At 42.9% G+C, this 27584-nt stretch overlaps 1 protein-coding gene across 1 annotated transcript in view; it reads left to right on the top strand.

Annotated features, from left to right (window-relative positions):
* LOC124783268 overlaps positions 1 to 26509 on the top strand; it is a 114140-nt gene extending 87631 nt beyond the window's left edge. Inside the window, exons 8-9 of the mRNA XM_047254007.1 lie at positions 17347 to 17503; positions 25129 to 26509. Coding sequence (XP_047109963.1) covers positions 17347 to 17503; positions 25129 to 25352 — 381 coding nt within the window. The 3' untranslated portion in view covers positions 25353 to 26509. The remainder of the gene's footprint in view (positions 1 to 17346; positions 17504 to 25128) is intronic.
* The last annotated feature ends 1075 nt before the right edge of the window (positions 26510 to 27584 follow it).

Raw genomic sequence — 27584 nt, 5'->3', positions numbered from 1 at the left:
TGTACCTGGACAATTAACGCTGGCGCTTGTTTGCTCTCGATTCTGATGACAATAATCCTATCACTGAACTATTCAAAGTATCTTACTCACAGACCTTCATGCCTAATCATCAATAATCCTACTTCCCTTATACGATTTTCTGTTTCCATTGATATTACCGTACATTTGTCGGCCAGAAATCCTCCTCTTCACCGACCCCCACTACGTCTAGTTTGAGCCTTTACCTATCCTGACTTTCTAGCTTTTGTACCACGTTCAAACTTCTTACATGCCACGCTCCGATTAGTTGTATGTTACCACGCTTCGATTAGTAGTATGTTATCCATTCGTTGGTTATTCAATCTTTTCTTCACAGTTACCTCCCCTTTGATAATGCCTTCCCAGAGATCCGAGTGGGAGAGTAATCCGAAATCTTTTGCCAATGAAGATATCATCATGACAATTTTTCCAATTACAGGTCACACATCCTATGGATACACGTTACGCAACTTTAACATAGTCTCCGTTGCCATTTTCTTCTTTGGCGTTGATCATTGCTAATTCTTACACATTTTAGGTGCATTTTCCTAACTCAAGGGCAACAAGGTGCTTAAATCTAATCCAGTTCTCCGCCCTTTTTCACAAAGTCGCTCGCAAAACTAGGGTTATTCCCTATCCTGGTGTCTGTGCGTATGAGGTTTTTTTCACGTATCATCACGTCTGTATCGTTGTAGACCGATTCTCATTTACAGCCATATTGACAGCCTTAGAGAAAATGGGGCTTTCGCACGGGGTCTTTAGCGGAGCCTACACATTTCAACTTTTCTTCCCGACCCGTAAAAAAATGTTTCCTATCTCACCTTGCAATTCTTTCACCAATGAAGATCTAATAAGTTGACGTTCTTCTCTCAGTACCTTTCAAACTCTACACTTTTAATAAATCCATAGTGCTAATGGTGATAATTAGAGTAGGACTACATAGTACAGAACTCAAATTGTTAATATCCTTATATCCTTATCGTTGACTGGTTCCATGTTCTATACATCACCTAAAATTTTTACCGAAATTGTATAAAAGGATGACGACATATAAGTGATTTCTTTGTATGTATGTCTACATCGAGGCCATTTACTTGTCAGTAAACAACTCGATAACTTAAATATATACCAACATTACTTTTTGATATCATTCACATTAGTGAAACAAATTTTACAACGGAAATAAACAGTTTGTGTTCTGTTAAGTTCACGTGCCAGTTTTTAACTAAGCTATAATAATAGAGGTCCTAATTAAATTCTCTCTGGGTTGGACATCTCCTTTGATATCCGTAAGATATTTTTATGCTATCTCATATATGACCAAAGATTTTTGGAATCTTGTATTGAGCGTCTTTCTTAGTCTCGGACAGGTTTGCTGAAAAATAACGATCTTAATTTTTCTCTTTAGTTTGCAGCTCTGGAACCAATTTGTGACGGTTTCATTAGATAAGCTTCATTAACAAATTTGACTTCTATTACGTTGGTGCAGTTATACTAACTTCTTAAACGGCTGCCTACACCACGACAGTGTTTGAAATTAATCTCAGTGCTGCCTTTCGTGCTATGAAAGAGACGACGCATCGCTTCTGTGTTATCAAAGGATGGAAGTAAGTGCACAGTGTTAGCATTTTGAGGCAGCGTTGATCCGGGAACTCGTCCCTGAGACTGTTTATTGACACTGTGGCACTTGGTCCGCCACTCCCATACGGGATAGAAGCTAGTACCATTCTCCTTCTGAGACTTTTCCCGAAGTAAACGCTCGCTTATATGTAAGAGGGGCTGATGGTCCTACTCTGGCCACGATAAATGAACGTCTGTTGTGGTCTTCAGTTCTAATTGTACTAGTTTGATGCAATACTGCATTTCTGCCTGTCTTGTGCAAGCTTCTGCATCTCTATATAACTGCAGTGAACTATAGCCATTTGAAACCGCTTACTTTGTGCAAGTGTTATTCAACAATTGTTACCAACTCCCAACCATACCCGCACCCCCACCGCCCACGACCACGTTTCCCTCTGTTGCCAAACATTATTCCGCGCTTTAGAATTCCGATCCTTTATTTTAGTCAAGTTCTGCCACACATTTATTTTCTACCTTATTAGATTCAATACCTTTTCGTTAACTACCCTACCAACCCGCCTACTCTTCAGCATTCTTCTGCAACACTATATTTCAGATCTTCTGTCATCGACTTGTATTGTTTATCGTCCACAGTTTCACTTCCGCACAAGGCTACACTCCAAATACCTCCGGAAATACTTCCTAACACTTACAGTTCTATTTTTTATGTTTGATGAAGTTTAGTTTGTGGAGCGCTCAACTGCGGTCATAGCGCCACTACAAAGTCCCAATTTTTTCACAGTCCAATCTTTTCACATGCCTGACAATATCAGAAAAAATAGGGAAAAGATGAGTAATATACAGTATGTGTAAGAGCCAAGAGCGAACAATAACAGCGGAAGACCAAGAGTGAAGTGCTCGGATTAAAAAGGGGTGTAACGCAGGAATACTCTTTCGCCCTAACTGTTCAATCCATACATCGAAGAAGCAATGACGAAAATAAAAGAAAGGTTCAAGAATGGAATTAAAATTCAAGGTGAAAGGATATCACTGATAAGATTCGCACATGGCATTGCTATCCTCAGTGAAAGTGAAGATTTACAGGATCTGTTGAATAGAATGGTCCAATGAGTACAGAACATGGATTGAGAGTAAGTCGAAGAAAGACGAAAGTAATGAGGAGCAGAAGAAATGAGAACAGCGAGAAACGTAACATCAGGATGGTGATCACGAAGTAGATGAAGTTAAAGAATTCTGCTGCCTAGGCGGCAAAATAACCCATGACAGGCCGAGCAAGGACGACATAAAAAGCAGACTAGTGCAGGCAAAAAGGACATTCCTGTCCAAGAAGTCTACTAATATCAGACATAGACCTTAATTTGAGGTAGAAATTACTGAGAATGTGAGTTTGGAGCACAGCATTGGAATGTCGGAAAACCAGAGCAGAAAAACATCGAAACACTTGAGATGTGGTGCTACAGACGAATGTTAATAATTAGGTGGACTGATAAGGTAAGGAATGAGGAGGTTCTGCTCAGAATCGCCAAGGAAAGAAATGGAAGAAGAAATGACCAAGATGGCAGGGCATTTGTTAAGACATTAGGAAATAACTTCCATGGTACTAGAGGGAGCAGTAGAAAGTAAAAACTGTAGAGGAAGATAGAGATTGGAATACACTCAACAAATAATTGAGGACGTATGTAGCAAGTGCTCCTCTGAGATGAAGAGGTTGCCACAGGAGAGGAATTCTTACCGCGCCGCATCAAACCAGTCAGATGACTGATGCCTCAAAAAAACAAGATCTTACACAAACGTAAACAAATTCCTCTTTTCCACAAAGTTTTTCTTGTTAATGCCCATGTACAGTTTACATCTCCTCTATCCATACACCTTGCTCAGTACACAGAGTGAATAGCCTCAGGGATAGATTAAACTTCTTCTGAAATACTGCTTCCCTTTCATGTTCTTTTACTCTGATAGATTAATTAATTCAAATATTTCATGTCTTTCAAAACGTTGTAGCAAAGTCCTTTATAACGGGAACAAAAATAAAAACTGTTGCAATTGGCAAAACTAAACAGACACCTCTTCATTTAAAAATTCTTCCTAATGTTATGCCCCCCGAGTCTACGCTATGCAGCTGTGAAAATTTCAGTATATGAATAAATGTAGAAGACGTCTCATTCGTGTGCAATGTTTCAGATGATAGTTCTTGTAGCGGTGGCTGAATTTTAGGTTGCTCCATGCAGTACCTTACGAGATGTCAGATGTGACACTGTGCTGTATGCATGTTCCGGAGGGAAGTCCCTGTTCTGTTTAAAGCGTTACGATGTACGTATCTGGAGCTTCCTAAGAGAACGAAAGTTGTCACATCATATTTGTCATATAGGCGCATCACCTGACGTGGTGATATGATTTTCTGATCACCTGTGGTTCGCATAGCCGCTAATTTGTAAAACAGGCGCCATATTTCTGACTGGACAAGACCGGTGGGTCTGTATTATCTTCGAGGTCTCTGTGACGTCGAGAATGTTGCAGACAGCAGATAACATGACATTTCCATCGTTAGAAGCTTATCTACATCTACATGTACTCCTTTACTAGTCGGAAAACTTAAGGTATTTGGCATTTAGGCCGGCCGGAGTGGCCGAGCGGTTAAAGGCGCTACAGTCTGGAACCACACGACCGCTACGGTCGCAGGTTCGATTCCTGCCTCGGGCATGGATGTGTGTGATGTCCTTAGGTTAGTTAGGTTTAAGTAGTTCTAAGTTCTAGGGGACTTATGACCACCGCAGTTGAGTCCCATAGTGCTCAGAGCCATTTGAACCATTTGGCATTTAAACAAAAAAAAATTGGTGGAGATGTGGACTGGTTGATTCACAGACACATATCATCATCATCATCTTGGACAGTTTCCAGCCACCGGCTGGGTCTGTCGGGAACACAAGCCTCTCCACCGTGTTCTGTCTTTCCACCATTCCCCCTCTTCCACCTTCGTCCAGTTCTCTCCTCTTCTCATCACACATTCCTTCACTCCCTTCACCCATCTATCTCTTGGTCTTCCTCTGGGCCTCTTCCCCTCCAGTTGCAGATCAAACATCCTCTTTGGAATTCTTCCCTCATCCATTCTCTTCATGTGTCCATACCACTGCAGTCTTGATTTTTCTATCCTGTCCTGTACTGGTTCCTCCTTTAGTCTTTCCCTCACATACAAATTTCGCAATCTGTCTCGTCTTGTTACACCCAACCTGCTCCTCTGGAACTTCATTTCACTAGCCTGTATTCTACTTTTGTCGCTTTTGTGCATTACCCATGTCTCACTTCCGTATGTCAATATGGGGACAAAGTAGGTTGACATACGGAAGTGAGACATGGGTAATGCACAAAAGCGACAAAAGTAGAATACAGGCTAGTGAAATGAAGTTCCAGAGGAGCAGGTTGGGTGTAACAGACACATATATTGGACCTAATTCTGTGCAAGCATTCGTTAGGAATACTTTTAATAAAAAATTGTTCAGATGGCTCTGAGCACTATGCGACTTAACTTCTGAGGTCATCAGTCGCCTAGAACTTAGAACTAATTGAACCTAAGTAACCTAAGGACATCACACACATCCATGCCCGAGGCAGGATTCGAACCTGCGACCGGAACGGTCGCTCGGCTTTTAAAAGGAACAAATGATGTTAAAATGGCCCATTAATAAAATACTGCTACTGTCTAACCCAGAAAACAAAACTCACTCTGATCAAAATAGGAGATTCAGTACATTCTTAATGTCTCTTCAATTTATCCAAAAGATAACTAACTATATTAGATCTTAGAATTTTTTCATTAAGCGTAAAATTAATTCAATCTTCCTAGAACCAGTGGAACAGCGAGGGCTTACTCTCGTGTGATAAACAAGTTCAGTCGCAAACAACCAAACATGATCCAGCAAACAAATCCGTCCCACATCACGTAGTACAGGCATTCGTCAAATAAATACCAGGCGGCAACTACTAGGACATAGACAATTATGACATTAATCCCATGCTCACACCCCTCTTGCGTACTCTGATCAATTCTAAAGGGGTGATGCGGTACTCTAAAGCGGAGGCCGCCTGGTATGTGATTTCTGCAGTTGACGCCCACAAAAAAAATACGAAGATTGGAACTTTAATAGTGGCAACAAATCAGTAACAGCTTGCACTGTACGTGGTTGAGCACTGTCATGCAAAATGATGGGCAGGTCCTGCAGAAAGTGTCATCATTTCTGTCTCCAAGCTGGTCGTAGGTTGTTTTCCAAAAATGAACAGCATAGAGACAGAAGTGATGAAACTTTTTGCAGGACCTGACCATCATTTTGCAGGATAGTGCAAACTGTTATTGTTTTGTTTGACTGACAGAGCTGCCAAGTGCTATAACACCTACTGCGCTCCCCTGACTTAAGCCCTCGTAAGTTCAATTCGATTACTAAACTGAAGGGAACACTTCACGGCATTCGCTTCAAAACTGCTACAAATCCGTCGGGCAATAGACCGCACCGCTCGAACTGTCAACACAACTGGCCCTGCTAAGAGTGTCCTACGACTCCCGCATCGCTGGCAACGGGTTATACACAATGCTGGTGACTACTTTGAAGGTCACGAAAACTTTGAAACACGTATCGATTTTGTACGAGCTGCAAATAAATAGTTGCCACGAGTAAAGTTCCAACCCTCGTACATGCGGAGCCGGCTTTCGTATCCAGAGTATAGAGGCATTTAGGGGCACTTCTCATGCAACAAACAGTCCTCGTCCCTTTGAACAACAGCAATTATCCGCCCGCAGTCTGCTTCACTACCGGCGTACACCCAGTGCGGCATCAAGACTCCTTCAGCTGCACCACCGCCTGTGCTGTTAGTTTTTATCGCCGTTCCTCCTCTGCACGCCGACAGCGTTCGTTCATGTGCCGCGCGTCCGCAAACCAGGTCAACGGCCCACCACTCCGTTTCTCTCTCCCGCCCCGCACGGCTGTCGTGTGCCGGCACCCACAAGCTACCCATTCACACCAGGTGGCGCGGAATCGGGTTTCCAACAGCCGATCAGCCGCGCGGCGAATTCGAAATGTGCGGACAACCGGCACAGTCAGCATCTACACGACTACTCTGCAATTCACACTTAAGTGCCTCGCAGAGGGTTCGTCGAACCACTTTTACACTACTCTATCGTTCCACTCTCGAACAGTGCCCGGGAAGAGCGAACTCTTCAAGCTCTCCGTCAGAGCTTTGATACCTGTTTTATAACGATGATCATTTCTCCGTATTAATATGGACGTCAACAAAATATTTTCGCATTCGGATCGAAAAACTAGTGAATGAAATTTCACGAAAAGATTTCGCCCCTACTCGCGTATCATATCCATGACACTCCCTCCGTAATGGACTGCAGTACAAAGAAAAGAAGCTGCCCCTCTTTGAACTTTTTCGGTATCCTCTGTCAGTCCTATTACCGACCTCTCTCTTTTTCATTAGATGCAGTATAGCATACTGTTGCTGTGTACCTTTAATGTTATCATGTTTCAACTTATGCCGAACCGACAAACAGCAAGCAGTTTTGTAAGAAACCCATCTGAATTGCTACCATCAGTTTCGTTACCGACTGTTACCTGCTTCCGTGATCCCTCCCGGCGGAGGTTCGAGTCCTCCCTCGGGCATGGATGTGTGTGTTTGTCCTTAGGATAATTTAGGTTAAGTAGTGTGTAAGCTTAGGGACTGATGACCTTAGCAGTTAAGTCCCATAAGATTTCACAAAGATTTGAACATTTTTTTAGGTGATCCTCGATGCCACACATGGGCGGAACTAAAAGAGGCCGATGAACAATTGTTCATTCATCGATTTTAAGAGCTACATTTACCTGTCTGCACATCGATTCTGCGCGAATTGTCATGCTGGATTCAGTGACGTGATTTTGCCGTAACTAATACTGTATCTTCTGCTGGTATTGCTCCCACCACCTACCAGAACAGCAGGCACATACAAATCTCAGCCAGATAATCTCTAGAGTGCTATCTCCTTAGACTACTGCACACCAGTCGACAACAATGTGAAAAATTATAATTCTCTGGCGTCAGTAGCAAAGAAGTGTAGCGAAAGTGGGATTGCCTGGCAGTACGTGCAAACAGTTCTAGGTACGATCACTGAGTGCTTGTAAATAACAGAAAAGCGTACTCAATTATCTGATGACAGTGTGCATGTCATTACAGCCACGAAAAGCAGGAACTTCGCATTTCTGTCATTACAAAGCTAACAATTCTGTGTGCAAACATTTCATGTCACGTGCTGTTAATTGCATGCTGTGGGAAGTAGGTCACCAGCTGTAGAACTGCGTGTCATACTCACAAATTATGTTATTAGTACGCAGTTATGTACAGCACTCTGTTTCCACCGGTTATAGCCGCATGTCTCTCTTGAAACACATTCACAAACGGTGGCGAGAAATAGTTATTTTTATTATTTTCAGATCATTCTATCTTATTACGAACGTCTTACAAAATGCTTTATAAGTTATGTTTATACTTTTCGCCTGAATGTTATTCAGTTAGGGCATGAAGTCAACAACACTTGAAGGGCCGAAGTAAATTAAAAATCGTTTACAAAGAGAATTCTTCATGTGAACTAGGTGTTCCACAGGAGAAGCTATATCAGCATAACGCAGTACAAAATTCATAGAAAATTCAATATAATTCACGGTAGATAACTACCCAGTATGAATACTACTGGTTTAAAAATTTTACTGCAGAAAGTACATATAGTTCATTCCTTTAGTTTTCAACATATGTTTCTGGATATCACGATATCCAGAACACCAATCTCTGACACACAAGAACACAGCGACGAACCAGGTGTATTCTGTGACGAAATCCCTCTAGATTGCTTAATATACACTGTCGACAAAAAATAAATAAATAAATAAATAAAAATGCTGGACCCTGCTGAAGACGAAGGTCATTTTATTGAGGATTGAGGTGACAGGTAGTTCATCATCACAGGTATATATGATAACATATCGAGATCAAATGTAACACACACGTCACGATAAACGGTGGCTAAGTAGTCACATCGAAACACAGTGTACCAAACCCCTGGCGGTAGCACAGACGTATTCTTGCATGCACACTATCATAAAGGTGCCCAGTAGCAACCTGCGATAGACTCCGAAGCATCTTGCGCCTTTTCTTGCAATTCGACTATAGTTCTTGCAGTCCCAGAACATCGAGATAGATCCCACTTCATTGTGTCTCACTCGAGTTCAATTGACGAGAGGTCTCGGAGGTCTTGCTAGCCAGGGCAGTTGTACAACACGAAGAGCACGTTGCGAGGCAGCTGTCTTATGTGGACGCGCATTGTCCTGCTGATAAAGCACATCAACTTGCTGTCGGAGATATGGCAGTATCACGTGAAATGTTGCGGCCCTGCGGAAACAGCTTATGTGTTCGCGAGATGTAATTGTTGTGTCTGATGGTGTAAGGAAACTGGTTCTCTACTTCTGAAAAAAAACCTTTTAAATAATAAAACATGACCTATACAAGGAATCTGACTACCCCTGTTAGTCATGGACGAAAAAAAAAGTTTTGGCATAGTCTTTGTCAGAACGTGCAGATTCTTATGTGAGGCTAATTAATAAGAAGTCAATTTTAATCTAAATATGGTATGCCAATGTTTACATAATAAAAAAATAAATTAGGTAATTCAGTACAATTATTATATAGATGAGATAAATCACTTTAACGGGCGACAAGTGAACAATTAAAGTCAATATAATTCCAGTAAACCTGTAAAAGAAAAAAAAAAGTATTGTAGGGGCCTACATAGACGTCGCGCATCTGCTAGATGCCCACGAAATACGTAATTTTGTTTTGAAACTGACAACCAATGAGAAAATAGGTGCAAAAATACTATTGGTCAGTTTTCAAGCAGTAATGGCGTATAGCATCAATTGGTAATATACGTAATTTTATGGTAGCTAATTGTAATGCACAACAAATAACATATGTTCTCCCTCCAAAAGAAGTTACACAAAAACATTAAAATTAAATTATGATGAGCAGCAAAATGTCTGAGAAGAATTTTGAAAGAAAATTATTAATTGAACTTTAATTTGGCGGGTTTTCAACACTGTCAACAAGACGAAATAATGGAAAGAATATTTATTGGAATTAAACAAAATTGAACCTTGATATTGTGACAGTATTTTTAAAATAGATAATTTTACTGCAATTGTCTTTAATTTTGAAATGATAGAGAGCGTAATAATTTTCTTTTAATGTCTTAACTGTTGCTCCAGGCAGTGGGATGACGTCAGAGGCGGTTCGTGCGGACGATGTGTGAAGTTAACCCTGGTTCGTGGCGTGAAGATAATGATGGATCCTCCTGTTTCATTAATATTCCAGTTACGGTGGTGGTCCACGTCTCCGTTGTAGTGAAATCAGCTGGTAGCACTGGCGCAAAATAATAGTTCCAGTGTGTGCGTTGTCGTTACGCGCGCGACGTTTTATTATTAAAAGTTTATTTATCACGCTGTGCGGGTAGGTCGGAATTATGCAATGTCTTTAGTATTTACGATATATAGCCGGTTAATGCCAATACTTCGCACAGTTCTTTCACTGTGTTGTCACAGGAAAACAGTCAACTGTGTTTATCACTATAACAGTGAGTTAAACATGAGTTCAATTTACGTCGTCGTCTTTAAGACAGTTTGGATGATATCATAAATGTTTCTTGATCATATCACAACACTGTTCTTTTACTTAACATTTTGGTTTCCTCCACTTTCACGCAATTCTAACAGTTAGTGTCTCCACACGACAATGGTGTCTTGTTCACGGCTAATTGTCACAAGTTCACGCAGTATGTAAAATCGTCACTGCAAACACTCAATATACTTTTCAGTTTTTACTGTTCGCTTGATAATGCACGATCTCCTATTAACACAGCGGACGCACTGTAATCAATTGTTCCTCCGCGTATCACCGTCTTTCACGCCGAACTTTGCAACGTTTCTCTACCCGCGAACCGGCCACGATACCACAGCAACTCGCACGCTCTCTATCGATAGTCGTTCGCTGTCTCTCTGACACAGTACTTCTCCTAACCTAACCAAAGATTTACAAAGCATATAAAACCAGAACATTCATATATGTAAAATATAAAACAGTAGCAAAATGAATGAAGAAACGATGTGACGTATTAACAAATAAAGAATAGTTGAAATAAATGATACATACATACTATGACAAGGTAATACACAAAAGAAAAAAAAAATATTATCGACTTTCGGGGAAAGCAATTTCTTTACAATGGAACCCCACACAATGAAGCCTGTGATGGAACTTGTGTGTCTGGGTGAATAAACGCTGGAATAAGAAGCACAACAGATCCACGCCATCACTCAGTTACAGACAGAATCTACTGTCTTCACCGAAAACAACAGATCTCCATTGCACCCTCCAGTCAACGCTTTCACGGCACTAGAGTAGCCGTACTTGGCGGTGTCGTGGCATCAGCGGGAGCCTGGGCAGAGGCACACGTCATCTTAATCTTGCTGCTAACATATGGTTCCCAATGGTTCCTGATCCCACAGCAGGTGCAACATGTGCCCGGATATGATCCCTGTATGATGTTCGCTTGGCTAGCGCTGCTCGCACAACGCACTGATCTTAACGTGTGTCTGTAATAAGCAGTAGGCCGATTGATATTTTTTAAAAATAATGGGAATCCGGTATATCGATATTTAAGAAGATATCATTATCAGTTCTCAATATATCGAAGAAAAGTATCGATGTATCGACGGTGAAAGTATTGGCATACCTGGTAACTGGACCATCGAGATATATGGGCCCTGTTACGCTCTTGTGACGTCACTATAGTCGCCTTGTCCGGCACTCTTCACGGACACTCGACTCCTGCAGGGCCCATGGGAAATCAATATTTAATTGAAATGATGCCAACTAAAGGCTTTAATATTATCATGTACTATCGAGAACTTGTAGGCACTTAAACACGCAGTCACTCGTTTGAAATACTTACTCGCTCCCTGCCGAAGATTTCTGCCGGCGACCTTGCCGGCGCGAGCGACCCAGCAGTTGTAGTGTGAAAATTGCCTTGGTGATGTTAAACGTTGCAGTTCCTGTTAGTAGCACTGAGCGCCGATTATGTCAGCATTTCCCCTCGCAAGTCTCCGCCCACCGTCATGAGCAGTCTTGCCATTCAGATATCATTTTCAGCAATTGTTTCTGAACAAAACAATTTTTGACACAACTGGAGTGCTATTTCTTCACGTCGGGAATCTTGTTATTCCACTCACATCCCCACCCCCCAGTGCAATCGGACTTCTTCTTTCGTGCCACACACACTTACTTCACAGAGTCAAAGAGGAAGATTGTACGTGATGACAGTTCAAAAAGTAATGAGACTCCTTCACACAGTGAAAGTAAAATTAAGTTCTACTGCAGTTTCAAAAGAAGAATTTCAAATATTTACCGCAAATTGTGAAAAAATTTTGATATAAAGTAATAAAATCCGTACTCGATACTGACATTTTGATATCGATACATGGATACATGGGGTAAACAGTTTTGAAAAGATGTCGATATATTGATATTTTTATCAGCAGTCCTACTACACAGACGTCCAAAAATTTGTCTACAAGTGCGGAAAAATTCCTCGTATCACTAATGAAGGCAGCGACACATCGTTGATGTATTGGGCCCAAAATGTGCAGCAATCTGTTGATAAATCAATCCCGTTTCTCGCAGGTCCACAACGTCACGCCGCTCAACTGGAGCACGTACTCGTCAGTGGGGTTTGGTTGAGCCGCAAAATGATTCTTGCAAACACTTTTCATCTCTAAACTCAGCATTAGTATGTTGAACGAGAAAGAAAGCGTTCATTTCAAATTCTACTGTTGGTAAGGGTTTTTACTCATTTCATTGTGTGAAAGATTGCGGACTTCCTTCGGCTGTCACATGATTCATTCGATCGCGACATTTGTCTAGGAAACGATTCACAGCTATATATCTTCAATGGAAAACGTCTACGCATGGGTAGCCAGTGACAAGTGGTAGCCTTTACCACGTAGAACATGGACTGAGCGGCTGATCCCGGCGGAGGTTGGAGTCCTCCCTCGGGCATGGGTGTGTGTGTTTGCCTTAGGATAATTTAGTTTAAGTAGTGTGTAAGCTTAGGGACTGATGACCTTAGCAGTTAAGTCGCATAAGATTTCACACACATTTGAACATTTTTGAACTACGTAGTAGAATGATGGAATGCGGGTCACGTTTTGTGGCTTCGGTCTTAGGCGGACACAGCAATCAGCCAAGGGACATGCGGGCCTGTCGCCCAGGTAACTTTGCAGTTAAACGCTGCAATAGGACGGCGTAGTGCTCCACCGTAAGTGTGGGCTGGATTGCTGCAACATGTTGTAGCATGAAGCAACGATTCGCAGCCAGCTACGTAACGGGAACTGAGCACTTGTCAAGACACACCTGGGTAGGGCAAGCACTTGTGTCGTCAGTTCAGCCGGTAGCTTCATTCCATCGGTGCCGTGTTCTCGTCGAGCGCAATCAGATGTGCAGCCAAAGGGCTGTAGCCTTATCGAGCAGCACCAGCAACTAGACAAAGCCACTGTCTATGAGCCGTCATCTATCCCTGATGGTTCCAGGCTCCGACCGAGAGCTGCCGAGGCGAGGACTCTCATTGTATGCCACCGCCTGACAGTCCAGCCAGTCTTCGAGTATTGTGAGTTCAAACCCAGGACGCCACACGCTCCTGCCTACCGCCTTGGATCATGGATAGAGAGCATCAGCACGACCGTAAGCCCGCCTTCACACGGAGCCACTGACGAAGGCTACTCAGTGGCGCTTCCGCTCGCAAAAGCTTCGGTTTAAATGGAAGAGCAGCGCCACCGATGTTGTGCGGCGCTCACTGGCGGACTACGGTTACTAGTAGTTAGTAGCTCAGAAGCGCCAGTGCCCCACCACCGGAGGAACTACGCCTCCAAAAGCGGGCTTCACACGACGCCACTCGGTGGCAGCGCTGACTGGCCAAGCAGGGCAGCATGTTCACAGTCGCCTCGTGACGTATTGGGATTGCTTGCTGCTTCTGTTACTTTGGTAGTACGGTGGTGTAGCTCATATTGTTGGCTAGTGGTGGAAGTCAATACAGAAGATTTCATCTGTGAAGCTGAAAATCATCCATCGATAATTGACATGCAGTATGGAGTGTGAGGAATACCCAAATACACTCCTGGAAATGGAAAAAAGAACACATTGACACCGGTGTGTCAGACCCACCATACTTGCTCCGGACACTGCGAGAGGGCTGTACAAGCAATGATCATACGCACGGCACAGCGGACACACCAGGAACCGCGGTGTTGGCCGTCGAATGGCGCTAGCTGCGCAGCATTTGTGCACCGCCGCCGTCAGTGTCAGCCAGTTTGCCGTGGCATACAGAGCTCCATCGCAGTCTTTAACACTGGTAGCATGCCGCGACAGCGTGGACGTGAACCGTATGTCCAGTTGACGGACTTTGAGCGAGGGCGTATAGTGGGCATGCGGGAGGCCGGGTGGACGTACCGCCGAATTGCTCAACACGTGGGGCGTGAGGTCTCCACAGTACATCGATGTTGTCGCCAGTGGTCGGCGGAAGGTGCACGTGCCCGTCGACCTGGGACCGGACCGCAGCGACGCACGGATGCACGCCAAGACCGTAGGATCCTACGCAGTGCCGTAGGGGACCGCACCGCCACTTCCCAGCAAATTAGGGACACTGTTGCTCCTGGGGTATCGGCGAGGACCATTCGCACCCGTCTCCATGAAGCTGGGCTACGGTCCCGCACACCGTTAGGCCGTCTTCTGCTCACGCCCTAACATCGTGCAGCCCGCCTCCAGTGGTGTCGCGACAGGCGTGAATGGAGGGACGAATGGAGACGTGTCGTCTTCAGCGATGAGAGTCGCTTCTGCCTTGGTGCCAATGATGGTCGTATGCGTGTTTGGCGCCGTGCAGGTGAGCGCCACAATCAGGACTGCATACGACCGAGGCACACAGGGCCAACACCTGGCATCATGGTGTGGGGAGCGATCTCCTACACTGGCCGTACACCACTGGTGATCGTCGAGGCGACACTGAATAGTGCACGGTACATCCAAACCGTCATCGAACCCATCGTTCTACCATTCCTAGACCGGCAAGGGAACTTGCTGTTCCAACAGGACAATGCACGTCAGCATGTATCCCGTGCCACCCAACGTGCTCTAGAAGGTGTAAGTCAACTACCCTGGCCAGCAAGATCTCCGGATCTGTCCCCCATTGAGCATGTTTGGGACTGGATGATGCGTCTTCTCACGCGGTCTGCACGTCCAGCACGAACGCTGGTCCAACTGAGGCGCCAGGTGGAAATGGCATGGCAAGCCGTTCCACAGGACTACATCCAGCATCTCTACGATCGTCTCCATGGGAGAATAGCAGCCTGCATTGCTGCGAAAGGTGGATATACACTGTACTAGTGCCGACATTGTGCATGCTCTGTTGCCTGTGTCTATGTGCCTGTGGTTCTGTCAGTGTGATCATGTGATGTATCTGACCCCAGGAATGTGTCAATAAAGTTTCCCCTTCCTGGGACAATGAATTCACGGTGTTCTTATTTCAATTTCCAGGAGTGTATAATGCAGAAAAATTTTTCACAGGACGTTGGAAGCAAACGTTCTACAGGGAAGACGAAGAATGGTGAACTTGACTCTCATTCCTCCCCACTTATGGTGAGACTGTTGACATGACGTATGCAACATAATTACTCAAATCTGTATCTGTCTCGATCGCGGAAGAGAACAGCATCACACAGTAAGTTCTTCTAATACGTTCAGCAGACTCTGGGCAAACATTCGGAGGCCAATTAAGAAACCTCCATTCTTTAACAAGAAAGCAAAAATTACATTCTACATATTTTCTGGCTCTACAGTGATTGTACCCGAAAACTCCTTGAAAAGAAACTGTCTCCATATTAACGCAGTAAGGAACATGACATACCTAACAATAATCACCAATGATTATAAGAGGAAATTAATTACAGCCTACGTACAACTGCCTGCTTTCAATAAATTTAATTTCATTGTCAATTAACTTCTTATGAGGCAATCAATTATTGATCACTGATCGATTCTGCCATCTTTTACTTGCTCCAACGTCAAATATCATGGGCCTGTGTTCGGAATCACTCCTGACCGCCAACAATTAAAAAAAATGATTTGTTACTGTAATAAAGCGTCCTTGCTTCTGGTGCCTCCTCCAGTTGTGTGCCGGGTGACCCATTTTCATCCGCTATGGTGGTACCCATAGTAGTAGCTTCTGGTATAGTGTCTTCATTCATTTCAAATGACCAAACCATATCAGCTGTTTATGTTATATGTCGTCAGAGATACTCCTATCAATTTTCATTCTTCGTCGGATTACGCCATTTCTTATTCCATCAATGCTAGTACAGCTTGAGCTTCGTCTCAAGTAATCTATTACAGCGGCAGGCAAGCAGATTTTTTGTTTGCTATTGTCCTAGGTTTCTGCTGCGAACAAACGTACGCTCTGGACTGTAGTTTGCACATCCTCTTCTTCGTTGTTCTTCTTATCTTTTTGTTCACAGAACAGAGTTCATTGCCCTTGTTACAGCTCGCCCTCTATTAATCCTATTCGTGATTTCATCATTACTTGTGCCCTGTTCCTTTAATAATACCCGAAGAAATTTTGCTTTTTCGATGGCTGCAATTACTGCTGCGTCCATCTCCAAATTATTTTCTTTTACCGTTCCAACAGCCTCGTTCAATTTCAGGGCATCCTTATTGTATTCCTCTTTAAGCTTTCTTATCATATAGCTCAGATTAACTTCATCTTCCGCAAGTGCAATTTACCTGCGAAATATTCTGCTGTCACTCCCATAACCTGGCGCCTTCTATATCATGTCTGCAAGACTACCTACATAAAGCTTATTATGTATTCCGAAGTCTATCATGTACGTTGTATAACTGATCAGTATCAATAAAGTACAGCACAAGGAGCACTGTGATTTTCACATAATAAAATGTATTGCGGCTATATCTTTTTTTAATGAGATGCTGTCGTCAGCAATGATGGAGAGATGAAAATTCAAATGTTTTTTTTTTCCAGTATTTGATCAAAATATTAATTCCTTTGAAGATGACCGGTTTCAGTCAGTAATGACCATCTTCAGATCTTTCTGCACCATGTCCTAAAGTGATAAAGCCTAATGGTAGAACAGATCTGAAGGTGGTCACTGACTGAAACAGGTCATCGTCAAAGGAATTCGTACTGTGATCAAAGACTGGAATAAAAAACATTTGACAGTATTGGATCACTGTTCGTATTCGCGACTATGTTGCAGCTGGTGAGACATGTAAATTATTGTAATTTCCATGTCTCAGATGCCTAGTTCTAAGTATCTTCCGTATTAAGGACGTGATTATTTTCACACATTGGTTACACTACTTACGTCAGATACGAAAGTATAAAATTACACATCTTTACACTGTTTATTTTTCGACTAGACTAACGACCTGGCGTATTGTGTCACATATAGGTTTGACTGTAACCACTTATTTCTAATAGAATGCCGCTCTGCAACAGAATACTCTGCCATCGGCGTGCTTTGCGGAGCAGGTGCCAGCTGACGGACGCAGCGGCTCTGCTCTGCCTGCGGCGCTCTTTCTCCTGTTTGGAAATCGCGGTTGCTGTGTTGACAGAGGAGCCGCTCGACGCTGATGGTGTGGCTGCTGGTGATGCTGGTGTACGTCGTGATGGGCCTGGTGACGTGGCTGCTCGGCATGCTCCTCAGCTTCGCGGCGGACGGCTGGAACACGCACTCCACCATCGCCGTCTCCGCCGGCTTCCTGGATATCGGTACGGCAAACTACCAGCATAGCAGGTCGCCTCTGTCCACTATTTCCCTCAGACTAAACATGCGTCGTCGCGTATATGCCATTACAAATGCTCTTCAACCATTGTTGTCGTTGTCAACCTCAATATGAAGGAACTCAATTTTAAAAGTTCAGTGCCATTTCTGGATCTGAGTTTTTATGAGAGGTTTACGTGGTTACTACGTAGGAAGGATTTAAACCCAAATGTGTAAGGGCATGAAATGTATTAAGCCATTCTAACATGTCTGTTCGAGTGCTACATGGCTTTTGTGGAGTTCCACTCCGCTGGTTTAAGGTTCAGTTAGACTACGACAAATAATTATAGATCCCGTTCACTAGGCAAGTAGCAGTAGCATATAGACCAGTCCACTTAACCACTTGTTATTCGGCGACAGATCCATATGAAGCGACATAAATCCAGTTTATTCTCGACGCGACAGTCATTGGAAATACCTACCGTTGCTCACCCTCCTAAGAAGCGAATATTCGATCTTCATACAGATGCGTCTAAGCAGAGGGACTCTAACGGCTGCGCTGCTATTTCCTGAATATATCATCAAGATTTACTTATCTACAGTATTCGGCTTGAGGGAAATTTGGAAATTTGTGATAAGGTTCTATGGGACCAAACTGCGTAGGCTTGCACACTAATTAAACTAACTTACGCTAAGGACGACAAACACACCAATGCCCGAGGGAGGACTCGAACCTCCGACGGGGGGAGCCGCGCGAACCGTGGCAAGGCGCCTTAGACCGCACGGCTCCACCCCCCTCCCCCGTGGTGACTTGTGGGAGTGGGAAGATAATACACATGTAGTCCACTTGATTCAAATAAGAAGCACATGGACTACGTTTTGATACAGGAAAGAGAAAATGTTCGAAAAATTATAAGACATTGCCAGGAGTGGATATCAATTCATGTCCTGTTAATAAAATTATTTATATAAATAAGTACTTAAAAGGTAAGAAAATAAGTACAAGAATAACTCGAGGAAAATGATATACAAGTACAGAACCCACCAGATAACAGCGACGATTGTTGGATTAGTACGAAAAACTGTACACCGAAAGCATCAGATGAAACAAGTGGCTTCAAAGACCAGGTTGGAGAAGATAGAAGAAACAAGGAAATATGCAAATTCCTTTACGGGAGATGGTACAAAAAGTTATATAAGGCTCTAAGTAATCAACTACAAAAAAGAAACTGATAAATACGGGGAAGAATGGCAACAACAGGAATATTGAGAAATTTAGGCACTAGACAGGAAGTGGCGATATTGTTTGATGTACTGCAATAAAGTAAGTAAAAAATTCAGAAGGGGAAAGAGAAACAATATGTGGATGATGAAGGATGAGAGTGGTAATGGACCTGCAAAACAGAAAGGAATATAGCGTTAATTATATGAGGCAAAAGGGCGTCCAGATGCTTTTAATAGCCGGCCGAAGTGGCCGAGCGGTTAAAGGCGCTACAGTCTGGAACCACACGACTGCTACGGTCGCAGGTTCGAATCCTGCCTCGGGCATGGATGTGTGTGATGTCCTTAGGTTAGTTAGGTTTAAGTAGTTCTAAGTTCTAGGGGACATGACCACAGCAGTTGAGTCCCATAGTGCTCAGAGCCATTTTTTTTGCTTTTAATACGTGGAACAAAAAATAATTACTGGAAGAGGATAGTTTACCAATCACTAGCAAAGAAACTGAGATGGCAATGAAAGGAACTCAGATGACAGTTAAGGAAAGAAAATGTGGAACGTCTACGTGGGTTTCAGATTGAACTGGTCAACGTATTAAGCTAAGCAAATGTGGATGTACTGCATTTGTGTTATATTGATGAGGAAGATGAGTGGCCAGATGATTTCACAAAACCAATGATGCTGCCAGTACCAAAACTATGAAAGAACCACAAAATTCTCGTGATATAGAACAATGCGTAATACCTAATCCGCCAAAGAATTGCAATCTAAAGTTGAGAGAGAATTGGATGAAGAACATTTCAACTTTAGAAGCGGAAAACATACAAAAGTGCAGTTCAATGCTGCGAATAACTGGGGAAAGGTGTCTAGAAAAACCTAGGGAAGATTTTGTAGTTTTTATTGACTTCGAAGAAAACGTAGTGTTCGTGAACTAATCTTATGTATGCCCTGAAGAAGATCGGTAGGAACTGGTAAGAAGGATACTAATAGGGGACACTAGTAAGTGAGACTAATAATCCATTTTTACAGGCTGTTTGATTATTAGAAGTACAAACGAAACTAAAGAACAGTGAAACAAGCGGTTAATCCTAGTAAACACAGATCTATAAACCAATGGTTTCCCTCATATTCCTTACTCAACTCTTAGATGAAACCTCAGAGTCCCTGAGGATCCATTGCTGCAGAGCTACACTTGAACGCTTTTCAACAATATTTCCATATGGTCACCGTACACGTGTCCGCCCCGGTAGCTGAGTGGTCAGCGTGACAGACTGTCAATCCTAAGGGCCCGGGTTCGATTCCCGGCTGGGTCGGAAATTTTCTCCGCTCAGGGACTGGGTGTTGTGTTGTCCTAATCATCATCATTTCATCCTCATCGACGCGCAGGTCGCCGAAGTGGCGTCAAATCGAAAGACCTGCACCAGGCGAACGGTCTACCCGACGGGAGGCCCTAGCCACACGACATTTCCATTACCGTACACGTGAAGACAGGCTACAGGACGTCTGGCTTCGGAGGAGTACCTGAAAAGTTAAAAGCCTTACATATCAGAAATACCAAGCTTGTATGTGATAGCAGTTCCCAAAATATTTCTACATTTGCATCTACATACCATGGTATTTCAAAATCTTCCTGACTAACGTCTGCCGGTGATATATTACGTCATGAGGAACAACATTTGTTAGAGACGAATTTTTTTTTTTTTTCGCGAGGTGGTGCGCCACAGCTCCTATACTTTATATTCGAAAAATGTCATATTATCGCCTGCTAATAAAATTATTTATACACGCTGTCTCAGTCGTCTGACCATCAACAGGGTCATAAAAGTATTCACAGCTTTTTGTTAGGCGATATGTAAAATCGTTATCTCCACGTGATAAAACTGATATCAAACCGTAATATGCATAAATTATGTACTCAGTGATAGCACAGTTTTTAGATCCCGACGTCGTAATTTGTATTACTGAAACCTGGTAGTCAAGGAAGGCAGGATTCGGTTACGACTGTGGACGGGGCCGTAATCAGCCACTATTGGCCCACTTTTGCAATTAAACACGTTTATTTTAAAACAGTAATTCCAGACACAGCAATAAATCAAGATATCACACGTTATTAATGAAGGAATAAACAACTGTGTAATTAATAGCGCTTTCAGTGCATTACAATTTACCAAATGGGCATAAAATACACACACAGCATATAATGTTTTAAAAACAAGCCAATGTGATCAAAATTAGAATTTTAAGGCAAGTAACCACAGTCACGGCTGAAAGCCTGTAACGCCAAGAAAGGCAATTACTAAAAATTTACAAACATATTTTACAACAGCAATACAGTAGCAAAGGTTAATTTAAAAAGACAGGTGACTGATCACGAACGGGTGAGACAAAATGATGGCAAACTTGGTACCACAATCACTTAAACCTGCTGAAACGCCAAGAATGGCAGTTATATAGAAAAATTTGAATCAATAAAACAGCAAATAAAATAATAAAACACAATGGCCAGTCACAGACGGTGCACCAGGAATCGACCTCTGAGTAGGTCCAGCAAAAAACAATTTCGCGAGCCGTGAGATAGGCAGCCAAGAGTTGCAATCACTTCACAAAATGGTAACTCATGCTGGTGGCAGTCTAACAAATGACTAATGAAAATCTTTCTGAGGCTACCTGGCGTCCAATAAACCAAATGCAAAGATGTAAAAATACGCCAAAGCCGGAACTGGCGGTCTGGACTCTGCCCACAGAATACTGTGGAATCACTGTGGAACGACTACCACCAGGGTAGAAGAATCACCAACCAACCTAAATCAAGAAAGCTGTCAAAACTACGCGCCTAACCAGACATCAGCGGCATGGCGACGAAGCGTACACTGCTGTTACATACGTCAACCCCAAGAGCATGTAAATGGGGCGTTGGCGGCCACGAGGCAGGAAAAATACCGCTTGTTGAACTGTTGAACTTAACAAATAGTAACAAACTGAACGCAAAAATAGTAATTAGATGTCTAGGAAAGCCAATCAGATCCGCCTTCCCCAAGCACTCCACTCGGTGCTCTTCGCCTCGGCAACACTACGAGCAGCAACACGAACCAAAGTCACTGGAGAATCGTAAGATCTCGCAATGCTGGAGGTTTCTCTACTTGGATCCAAATGCACTCAACTTAAATATTGCAGGATCCGGTTTACGACGAGGTCATGCCTTTCGTGACCACAGGCCATTGGTTACGGCAATCTTTGTATGCTGCCAGCGGTCCCAGCATGTACCCGCACTGTGCGGACCTGGCTCCTGCTGAGTCCCCAACCGAACTGCACACTGACACGACCTGGAAGAACAACGACGTCGCCCCAAAGATAGGGCGACTGTTACTACATATCAATAACCGCCGCTGCTGCCACTAACGGGCAAGCGACGCTTGCAAAGCCAAGTGGTGCCAGTTAACTCGAGAAGACCAACAACCGCAACCATGTCAGCTAAGCGTTACGGTCTGGCCTCCAACAGAGGACAGAAACCTATAAACAGAACCAACATGAGCCACTGCACAGCTCAGTTACGCTATAATAACAGTGTATTATCCATGGTTTCTCCATCTGACAATAACGATTTCATGTTTCGTCTAACATGGCGCTGTAAATATTTTTATGAACCTACTTATTTTCGCCGTTTCAATTAATTATTGAAAACTAGTGTATGCCGACATTAGCGTGTGATGTTATTTATATGTATTTGACGATGCTGGTGCTGATTCCGCATTTAACATTTGACGATGCCACAATGGCTGCAGTACATTAGGACTTTGTTTTTCTGAAACAGGTATGCCTCTTCATATTTAAATCGCACAAATGTAAATTTTGTCAGTACTACTTTTCATTATGCTCTATATATTGTTCTTAAGCTGTATACAGTTTGCGAGTGTATTCATGTTTTTCCCATTTTTGCTGCAGATCTGATGATTGTCATTAAAGACCGAAACCGGTAATCTGTTAACAAAAAGTTTGTGACCGTAGACGTAAATTAAAGGAAACTTAGTCATGAAATTAGTCGTGATTAATAAATAATTGTTACGCAACTGTTGCAGTTTTCGTCATTTGAAATTTGTCTTCCATTCGCTTTACTGATACAAATTTTAGATCGTTTCTAATATTATTCTTAAGTACACGTACGATATGATGCGCTTAAGATGTTCACCAGTATTATTGTAATCGGACGCTGTTGAGTTCTTTCCCTTATTCATAGGCTCTGTCTTGTACTGAGGGAACTGTAAAACTGCTGTTCATTACACCACACAGAAATTTTCCCCAAGATCCTCTCCATTCAATTAAAATCGTCCATCGACGTTTTTCTGTATATTATACCAAATAAATTAACAAACGACGGAGCTGATCCTCCTTGCTGCACAAAACGGGTTAGAACACTATTGCAGAAACAACGAAACAAACATGCCAAATTTAAACAGACGCAAAATCCCCAAGATTGGCGATCTTTTACAGAAGCTCGAAATTTAGCGCGGACTTCAATGCAAGACGCCTATAACAGTATACACAATGAAACTTTGTCTCGAAACCTGGCAGAAAATCCAAAGACATTCTGTTCGTATGTGAAGTATGTTAGCGGCAATAAAATATCAACGTCTTCTCTGCGCTATAGCAATGGAGATACTATCGAAGACAGGGCTGCCAAAGAAGAGTTACTAAACACAGCCTTCCGAAATGCCTTCACAAAAGAAGACGAAGTAAATATTCCAGAATTTGAATCGAGAACAGCTACCAACATCAGTAACGTAGAAGTAAATATCCTCGGAGTAGTGAAGAAACTCAAATCACGTGATAAAAGCAAGTCTTCTGGTTCAGAACGTATACCAATTAGGTTCCTTTCGCAGTATGCTGATGCATTAGCTCAATACTTAACAATCATATACAACCGTTTCTCGACGAAAGATCCGTCCCCAAAGACTGGAAAGTTGCACCGGTCACACCAATATTCAAGAAAGGTGGTAGGATTAATCCACTAAAGTACAGGCCCACATCGTTAACGTCGCTATGCAGCAGGATTTTAGAACATATATTGTGTTCGAACATTATGAATTACCTAGAAGAAAACGGTCTATTGAGACACAGTCAACATGGGTTTAAAAACCATCATTCCTGTGAAACACAACTAGCTCTTTACTCACATGTAGTTCTGAGTGCTATTGACAAGGGATTTCAGATCGATTCCGTATTGCTGGATTCCCGGAAGGCTTTTGACACTGTACCACACAAGCGGCGCGTAGTGAAATTGCGTGCTTATGGAATATCGTCTCAGTTATGTGACTGGATTTGTGATTTCCTGTCAGAGAGGTCACAGATCGTAGTAACTGACGGAAAGTCATCGAGTAAAACAGAAGTGATTTCCGGCATTCCCAAAGGTAGTGTTATATGCCCTTTGCTGCTCCTTACCTATATAAACGATTTGGGAGACAATCTGAGCACCCGTCTTCGGTTGTTTGCAGATGACGCTGTCGTTAATCGACTAATAAAGTCATCAGAAGACCAAAACAAACTGCAAAACGATTTAGAAAAAATATCTGAATGGTGCGAAAAGTGGCAGTTGACCCTAAATAACGAAAAGTGTGAGGTCATCCACATGAGTGTTAAAAGGAACACGTTAAACTTAGGTTACAGGATAAATCAGTCTAATGTAAAAGCCGTAAATTCAATTAAATACCTAGGTATTACAATCGCGAACAACTGAAATTGGAAAGAACACATAGAAAATGTTGTGGGGAAAGGCTAACCAAAGACTGTGTTTTATTGGCAGGACACTTAAAAAATGTAACAGACCTAACGAGACCACCTGCACTACGCTTTTCCGCCCTCTTGAAAATACTGCTGCGCGATGAGGGATCCTTACCAGATAGGACAGACGGAGTACATCGAAAAAGTCCAAAGAAAAGCAGCACGTTTTGTATTATAGCTAAATATGGGAGGGAGTGTCACAGAAATGATACAGGATTTGGGCTGGAAACCATTAAAAGAAAGGCGTTTTTCGTTGCGACGGAATCTTCTCACTAAATTCCAATCACCAACTTTGTCCTCCGAATGCGAAAATATTTTGTTGGCACCGACCTCCATAGGGAGGAACGATCGCCACATTAAAATAAGGGAAATCAGAGCTCGTACGGAAAGATATAGGCGTTCATTCTTTCCGTGCGCTATACGAGATTGGAATAATAGAGAATTGTGAAGGTGGTTCGATGAACCCTCTTCCAGGCACTTAAATGTGATTTGCAGAGTACCCGTGTAGATGTCGATGACCTGTAGATGACTTCAGCGTTAGCGAAAACTCTCGTAGTGGTGCTAATGTTGTGTGTTTGATGCCGTGTAGCACAGTGCGGTGACGCACGCGACTGAGCGGGCGGCGGTCGGCACTTGTTGCAGGCCTGGAGTTCTACCTGCTGCACATGGTGTACAGCTACAACCGCTACATGCACGACGAGGCGCCCAAGGTGCAGTACTACGACCCTCAGTTGGCAGCCGCCCGCGAGGTGGAGCTGGCGCGCCTGGGCTACCGCGAGGTGCACATCCTGGGCATCCCCATCACCGCGCCCATCACCCCCACCGAAGAGCACGACTGGCGGCCAGGCTTAACGACGATCGTCTGAACACACATCCTACTTCCCGCAAGATCTCGCCAGTCTGCTGCAACGCATGAGCTGTTTAGACCTCCCGCAGAGACTGTATCTGATTCTGAATCACAATTTTTGGTCTTAAGTTCTGCATTTCTTCCCCATTTTCTCTGAGGGTAAGATATGTTCCCAGCGAATCTTATCACTGATATCATTTCACTCTGAGTTTGAATCCCACTCCTGACCTTTCCTTTTTCCTTCAATGTACAGGTTGATCGTTTCTAATACGAGCGCTTCGTTCTTGGTCTTCTATTTTTTCACCACAGCTCAAGTACATATTATGTATTAGCCGTTTTCCCCTGTAGCTTACACCTGCTTCCCTGATAATATCAACTTATCTGCCATATGTGCTGCCATGCTACGAAAGCTTCACCGCAAATCAACATTCAGCTTCTACCTTCCCTCGCACACACGAAGGGATCTCTCACTTCCACTTACATTTCAGAGACGGCGTTTCGGGAGTTACCAATGTGCAGCAATGTGCAATGGTGTGAAGGTGAGAGAAAAAGAGCGAGAGAGAGAGAGAGAGAGAGAGACTCTCCTGCTTCGGTAAAATTTTGCCTTTTTTCCAAAAACAAATACAGCAGATTTGGAGGCCGAATGAGTTTTCATCAAACTGTAAAACTGCTTGACTTGAGAAATGGGTACGAATTATGACTGAATATATGACTTAAGATTCAACGGTTCTCCAATGACAACACACTTCACCATCGTACGAAGTAATTTCCGAAAAGGAAATGACGTTGTGCGTTATCTGGATATTGTTTCTCTTACAAGGAGACGGCACGACCGTGGGGTCCGGGATTGGTCCGAAATTTCGTGTGGTGAAAGAGGACTCCTAACACCTCACTGGTTAAAATGTTAGGACGCACTACTCGGAAAATCCCGAGAAAAATCGATCCAAAGTTTCTTAGGTGCCTTATGAGTGTAAAATGTTAGTCCACTGCCGAGCCGCCGTCTGGCCTACATGGTTAGCGTTGGGACCCTTACCCAAGAGGTCTCGGGATCGATTCCTCCTCCGGCACTTTTTTTTCTTCTGTTGCTTGCAAAATTGCAGCGTATTGTTACAGGAGAATCGTGAAATCAATTCCCGGGAAGACTGTATAAAAATTAATTCTATAATTCACCATCAGTTATCGTCACCAATATTCCGAGACATGATTCAATATGCCTGGTTTGCTTCAAAATTGTCAGAAACTCGAAACATTTTCGTAAATGTTAATGGGGCATATTTTTGCACCGATTTATTGCAAACGCCCTGTGATTGTATAAAATCCGATTTTATATGTTGCACAAGATGTCGCAAAAATTATTGCTTTGTTTGTTTTTACGATAATTACCACTGCGGTTCTTGTTTATAATTATTATATGTGTAAAAATTGAATGTTTTCCAATCTAATTTGTTATTCTGATTAAAAACCCAATGATTCTCCTTATATACTTTACAGTGAAAAATGAAAAACCCACCGCCATGAATTGCGTTGTTGGACAAAAAGGAAATAATTTTTATTCAATAATGTAACTAATTTGTTAAAGATAATGCTGGTTTGGGAAACTTTCTGAATAATTGGTGGAATAACAAAAGAAACTGAAAAAAAGTGCCAGAGAAGGAATAGAACCCGAGACCTCTGGCGTAAGAGTCCGAGCCCTAAACTTCTAGGCCAGGCGGCGGCCCGTCAATGGACTAACATTTTATACTCATAAGGCACTTAAGAAACTTTGGATCAATTTTCCCAGGATTTTCCGGGTAGTGCGTCCTAATATTTTAACCACGTTAGGTGTTAGGAGTCCTCTTTCACCACACAAAATTTCGGACAAATCCCCGACCCCACACTCGTGCCGTCTCCTTGCTAGTTCGCGATAGTTGTAATCTTCCTGCAATCTCCAGAGGTTTATACTCTATCGAAAGTAAAGTAATACGAGTAAAAGTATCCATAAAAGTAGTTCAGATTCCTATGTCAGTATATGTGTAATCTTTCACCCCTTTCATGAGGGCATAGTTCATGTATTCTATAATTGTCAGTATTTCTCATTCATTCGACATTTACATCCTCAGAAAAAAAAGATTACTTATATCTCGACTTTCCCGACTGATACTGACTTCGAAGCTACACTTCAAAACCAAAACCTTCTCTCTCCTGTACCAGTTAACCTACTCCAGCTCCACACATCGATTTACTAGACATTTTAATTGGACTATCAACCTGT

This window comes from Schistocerca piceifrons, chromosome 1, assembly GCF_021461385.2.
Source record: "Schistocerca piceifrons isolate TAMUIC-IGC-003096 chromosome 1, iqSchPice1.1, whole genome shotgun sequence".
Classification (NCBI taxonomy): Eukaryota; Metazoa; Arthropoda; class Insecta; order Orthoptera; family Acrididae; genus Schistocerca; species Schistocerca piceifrons.
Note: the sequence above shows the minus strand (reverse complement) of the source record. Positions and strands in the feature narration are given on the sequence as shown.